Source organism: Anopheles coustani (assembly GCF_943734705.1).
Source record: "Anopheles coustani chromosome X unlocalized genomic scaffold, idAnoCousDA_361_x.2 X_unloc_5, whole genome shotgun sequence".
Classification (NCBI taxonomy): domain Eukaryota; kingdom Metazoa; phylum Arthropoda; class Insecta; order Diptera; family Culicidae; genus Anopheles; species Anopheles coustani.
The window spans coordinates 581,700-588,420 of NW_026525159.1; the positions used below are offsets into that span (position 1 = coordinate 581,700).

The 6,721-nt window shown below is 42.9% G+C and overlaps 1 protein-coding gene across 1 annotated transcript; it reads right to left on the minus strand.

The window, feature by feature from the left end:
• Positions 1-1,043: 1,043 nt before the first annotated feature.
• Positions 1,044-1,802, minus strand: LOC131270709 (leiomodin-3-like). The gene is made up of 2 exons (XM_058272464.1): positions 1,446-1,802; positions 1,044-1,361 (listed from the first exon to the last, which is right to left on the minus strand). The coding sequence occupies exons 1-2, from the start codon at positions 1,800-1,802 to the stop codon at positions 1,044-1,046; spliced, it is 675 nt and encodes a 224-aa protein (XP_058128447.1).
• Positions 1,803-6,721: the final 4,919 nt, after the last annotated feature.

Consider the following 6,721-nt stretch of genomic DNA (forward strand, 5'->3'; position numbering starts at 1 on the left):
AAGTCGAATCCCGCAGGAGCGATGTCCAGTCAAGCTGAAGGCAATCGTCGACCATTTGTTCCCCCAGCGTGAAGAGACAGAGTGGCCGGACACTGTCGCAGCCACTGGCACGATTCGCCCTGTCACGCAGGAGGAGCTTCTTTGTATCGCTGCAGATATGCCACCCCGGAAGGCACCGGGACCAGTTGGTGTTCCCAACGTTGCAGTGGCGGTAGCGATCCGAGAATTCCCGGACAGGTTTCAAAGACTGTTCCAACAGTGCCTGGAGGAGGGCAGTTTTTCGAGCACTTGGAAAACCCAACGGCTGGTTCTACTACCTAAGCAAGGAAAACGACCAGATGATCCTTCAAGGTATTTGAGAAACGGCAAGGTATTTGAGAAACTTATTCTGAACCGCATCAACGAATACCTGGAGTCGAACGGGAAACTATCACCGCTGCAGTATGGATTCCGGAAAGGCCGCTCAACGATTCAGGCCATCCAAAGGGTAAGAGATCGTTGTGTGGAAGCTTTCTGTATCGGAAGAACACACCCAATGAGGAACCGAGTGTGCCTGGTAGTAGCGCTAGACGTGCGAAACGCTTGCAACTCTGCAAGCTGGGATCGAATCGGAGAAACCATGCGAATCATGGAGGTGCCGAAATACCTGTACGATGTACTGCGCAACTACTTTCAGGATGGGATTCTCGAGTACCACACGGAAGCGGGAAAGGTCGAGCGGCGTGTCACGGCAGTGGTTCCACAGGGCTCTATGTAAGGTTTAAAAGGTGTAGCTTCTATATTCTTTACTATCCGTTTCCTTTCACACTCTGACTAAAACTCTACTCTAGTACTGCTCGATGCTCCTTTTATATCGTACCATTTCCTTGCTTTGCTTACTTCATCATTTACTTTCTCAACTTCTAATCGGTTATAAGATTTTTGCCTACAGTGATCTGGCTTATTTGAATCACTACTATATCTCCTAGTTTGTACTTAGTCGGTTTCCTTGCTCTCTTCTGTACTTTCTCTTTTTGTTAGGAATCGAAAAAACGTCGATTGCGTTACGGTGGCGGCCACGGCTCCTTTTGTTCTGCCGGTGCATCCATGTCACTCGTGTTCTTGTGACTACTCGCAATTTCCAAAACAATATCCTCCTCGGAGCCATATTCGTTCGACTCCTTATCACTATCATAGCCCTCATCATCTTCGTCTTTTTCCTCCTCATCCTCATCATCTTCAGCATTCTCCAAGCTCCTTGGTGTAACTATTACTTCCCGTCCTCCAACGTTTGACTTTAATACTTCGTTATCCTTCTCGGTACGGCGCTTTCGGAGAACTTCCATCTGCACAGCGTACTTCGTGTTGCGTTTTGATTTTTTCTAGAGGAAATCCATCTCAATTAGCTGAGCTCCCGTTATGTTGCAGGCTCCCTTCAACAAATTAAAATTTTTGGTAACACCGACCAATTGTTGTTCACGATCATCGCTTGCTTCTTTCGCTTTCGCCAACTTATCAGAAGCTTCGTGCAATTCTCGCTCCAGTCGCCCATTCTCTGACGAAAGCACTCGTACGCGATCATTCTGCTGACTGTCCTTCAATTTTTCTTCCAAAAACTGGATTTTCGCCACACACTCAATCAGCTTCGTTTTCTCCGCCAGCCGATCCTTTTCCGAGCTTCTCAATAGATCACGCTCCTTCTTCAACTTATCTTCCAATCCGGTCAGATCCGATCGTAGGTCCTCTATCTGCTTATCTCGATTTGCGATGATTTCACCCTGTTGTTTCATCTTAAACTCGAGTTGTTCCTTCTCGTTATTCATCGAAAACCACGCACCATGCACTGCTGCGATTGTTAAAACTTGATTCTTTTGACACTGATTTACCTGGTGTTCAAGATCACCACTGTTAAAACACTTGGGGCTTTCCTCAACACGTCTTCTACAATGGATTGCTAAATGTCCGAGCATTCCACAGTTAAAGCATTGACGTATTCGCTCATAATTTTTCACAATTCGCTTATTAATTGGCTTTCACAAATTTTGGTCAAACTGCTTACTCTGTTCTATTGGCTTATGGTGTACTCTTTCTGTTTTCCTCCGTGTTGCACGTTCCATCAAGAGAAGTTTCTTCTTCAATTCTTGAACAGTTTGAGCCTCATAAAGAATAGCTCGTACATGTGGGTGTCAGTAGTGACACCATCCGCGATATATTCGCACAAGCTGGTCTCATCCAAGCTAATTGTTCTCGCCAACTGTTGCATAGCATACACAAATTCCAATACTCCTTCGTTACTCTTAATCCGCCGAGATTCAAGTTCTCTATGTACGTCCCGCGGTCGCACCACCACGCCAAATTCGCTTAACAATTCTTTTTTTTAATTTGGAGAACGTTGTAACTCCCGATAATGTTCTTAGGAAACTTCGTGCTGTTAATCAAAAAATGTTCCAATTAAATTTGATCAAAATGCAAAGAATGCATTCCAAACCTTGAAAGACATAATATCTTCTAATGATGTTTTAGTTTTTCCAGATTTCCAGAAGCCATTTGAACTGACAACAGATGCATCAGATAAAGCACTAGGAGCTGTGCTTTCACAAAAATGTCACGACGGAGATAGACCAATAACCTTCATTTCCCGAACTCTTTCCCAAACTAAGGAAAATTATGCAACAAACGATAAGGAGATGCTTGCCAGCGTGCGGGAACTACATACACTGAGAAATTTCATATACGGAGCAAAAATTAATATCCATACTGATCATCAACCATTAACATTTGCTTTATCACCGCAGAACAACAACGCAAAGTTGAAAAGATGGAAATCATTCATAGAGGAACACGATTACCAGTTATGTACCAACCAGGACGATCGAACGTCGTAGCCGACGCCCGATCCAGAATACAAATTAACTCACTAACACCAACCCAGCACTCAGCTGATGAAGACGATAATTCATATATCCCTTCAACAGAAGCACGCAAACAGCAATAATAAGCCCTTTACCCAAATTTAAAAGGCATATTTTCATTGAACCACATTTTACTACAGATTTTATCAAGCATAAATTCAAAAAAGTTATTAATCCAAACGTAATTAATGGAATTCATACAGATGAACAAACAATGGGAATTATCCTAGAAGTCTATAAAAATCTTTACAATCCAAAAACATTTAAAGCTAGATTTTCTCAAATACAAGTCGAATATCTTTGCGACGTAGAAAAACAAATTGAAGAGATTAAAAATATCCATAATTTTGCACACAGAAACGCTAAGGAAAATTCATAAAAATTCTACTTCCCCGGAATAAGAAAATGTATTCTAAGTATTGTTAAAAATTGTAAGACATTAGAATGTGCAGTAAACAGCGCCGCCCTTGCAAGGTTGCCAAATAACCGCAAATTAGCTACCGGTTAGCAGCCGCCACAATTCGCTTCGATTATTTCCCTTCGCGATTGGTTCTCGCCACTCGCTTGTAAGCCGCAATTGAGCAGGTGTATGAATCACCGCAGCGTTTGGACGGTTCAATTTACCGGTTGAAACTAGCAATTGTATGACTGAAAATACTGTATATGACTGGAACTTGCCAGCCCAAATTGTTATAGACAACGAATGTACTTTTGTATCGAATGTAATCGAACAATCAATATTAAATTTAAATCTTTGAAACTCCAGATCAAATAGAGAGACGTCATTCGACCATTAGAGAAATAGAGAGATGTACGAAAAAGCTCAATCCAGAGAATAGTATTATAACATTAGTGCAACAATCCGTTTATAATTTGTATAGCGATAATCATACTATTCACTCATTTATAAAGGATACACCAAGAAATGTGTACGTAGGAGAACGAACAGATGATCCACAAGAAAGAGCAAGAAAAAGAGAAGAACAAATGGAAGAATACTCGAAATATTCAAAAAGAATGAAGAAAAAATCAAAGATGAAAAATATAAAGACTATGAAGAAAACGATTATGTAAGTTACACGGCAGACGACGGTGATCACGTGGCAGGGCAACGTGACCACGCCAGTCAGCGACCGCTGTCCACCGTGGGAATCGTCGACGAAGCAGACTACGCGCAGCAGGCCCGGACACCGACCAGAGAACCGGACACCGACCAGACGCTGACGTGGCGGACCTTCGTGCGCGACCGCGCCACGACATAATTTTAAGCTAAATTTGTAGTTAGTTCGTTTCCAACCACCGACTTAAGGGCTCACTGTCGAGGTGGGGTCATTCCGGTCAAACGGTGTGACGGCGTGAACGCCTGGAATACTGGCCTCCTCGTGGTGCCACTGGACCCCCTGGCAACAGGGGTGACGAACAGAGATCTGGGTGGGATATCCGCCCTCCCGCATACTACCAGAGTGAAACTCTCGAAGGTGTATTTCTATGTCTGCTCGGTAGCCCATTACTGTAGCATTCTTGATCATGACTGGACGGGGTATGGTAGTGTGCCGCAGACGGAACGGGCCTTGTAAGGTATCTTTAATCCTGCTTTTTGATATCTAGCACTCTGGTCTGTTTAGCCTCTCCGGAGGTTAGGATTGACCCTATGTCAGCGGACTGGACCGCGAAGACGTAGGGAGTGTTTCGGAAGGGACTCACTCTCCTTGAAGATTCACGCAGCAGAAGTCGCCAGAGCCTACGAGTGGGGGCCCCGACTGATGCGTTCGCCATCGAGCGATCTTCCGGATACGAAGGAGCTGCCTTGTGCTTTTCCTGGGGTTGCTGGTCTCGGCCAGCAGCAGAACGGTAGATCAATCGTGGCACCTACAGGCACGTTCAGTGCAGGCACGAAAGTGCAAGGAGGGCACGTCAAGTGCAGAGGAGAAGGAGAGCACGCAAGTGCAGAAAGAGGGCGAGAAATCGCAGAACGAGTCAGCACGCCAAGTGCAGTAAAAGGGAAGAGGCCATGCCTCAAGAACAAGAGCAAGTCCCCATTTTCGGGTTTTTAGGAGGTATTGGTGTCAGATAAGCCAGCTGTCAGATCGATCTCCTGAGCCGCTTAAGTTGCACTGCACCGAGTCCGTCGCTTTAGGCTTGGGAAACATGACCCTGGTAGGCAGGGGGTACCTGTTAGTCCTTTAGCGACACGCGCTTTCACCCTTCAGGAGTTAGTTGCGTGCCACAGCGTCCGTAAACTGAGATTTTAACCTAGGGACAGAAGCCCTTCCATCCATGCTTCTACCGTGTAGGTGCATAGCGGGATGGAATCCAAAGGGCAAGAGGAGGGAGTATGCTTGTTTCGTAGTCCGGGACATCGGGACATCGAGCAAGCTGAACCCTTGTCCAAAAAAACCACCGACTTAAGCGGTAACAAAAAAAAAATTATATTTTTTTATAAATTTGTTACGAGTAGACTCATAACTTGTATATGAAAGGAAGAAAACAAATAATAAACGCGAAAGTCGTTTTAACATAATAAAAGTAAAGAAGAATCATCCAACGTATATAATCGATGCAAACAATCGAAAAATTCATAAAATGAATCTAAGAAAATAAGGAAAAAATATCAATACACTCTTTAAAATTCTTTTAACTATCGTTACAGAGTGATTACAACCCTGTTGATCAAGCTTATAGTAGCAGATATAAGCATATATGATTTAAGTAATAATCCCTTAGCTATAATACCAATAAGTAAAGCTAAAGTTCAAATCGGATATGTAAGGACGATGCATCCAATCGATTTATCATACATAGAAGAAGCAGTATAATAGTATAGTTTGATTAATATAAAAGCTAGAACGCCTTTAAGGAAACCTTTAGAAAGATTAGACCGTTTACAAACAGAGAAAAACGATGGGACACGATCGGAAAAGTTTGGAAGTGGATCGCAGGAAATCCAGACGCCGACGACCTACACATTATTAACTCAACGATAAACTCACTAATAGCTAAAAGCAACAAACAAGTAGTTATCAACCAAGGTTTAAATGAACGACTCTAACAAATAACCGAAGTCGCCAACAAGGTTATCAACATCGAAAATCAACGTATACGTAACGCACCTGACAGAGATTCGTCAATTAATCCTGTTATCAAACATGCACATGCTACAAGAAAAATTAGAAGTAATTGAAGATGCCATCATACATGCCTTCAATAGTTTTAGCCACCTGTTTGACTACAACGTCTCCATCCCTGCCTTTCGTTCGCGTCTTAACAACTCTCTCTTGTAATCTATCCCTCTCCTCCTCTCGTGATCTGTCTCGTTGTTTTAAGTTTAACTATAGATTTAAGAAACTTTGTATAGCCCGCGTCGCAAAAATTGTGTGAAAATAAATGAAATGAAATGAAATACTCGCGAAACACGGGATTCCAAGCAGCAAGCTACTATCCCTAGATGATCTAAACTCCATAGCCCAATTCCTAGAGAGTAACAACAATACTTACCGTACTCCAGAGGAATTGCTAGGGTAATCAAAAGCGCAAGTTGCTGTAAATCAGACGCATATTATCTAAATACTGAAGTTCCCCAAAGTAACCACACAAATGTACGAATACGAATACATTGACTCCATAATCCAGCACGAGAGACGGATTATCGTAAAACAAAATTTCGTAATACGAGATCGAACGCATGTATTCGAAATTAAGAAAAGATGCTAAGAGCAGGAAGATTTCCACATATGCCTACAAGTAAATCTGCAACAACCCACCAAATGCATAGAAAAACTCGTGAAACGAGAAGACGCCGAATGTCAATACGAAAAAATTTACATCCCCTA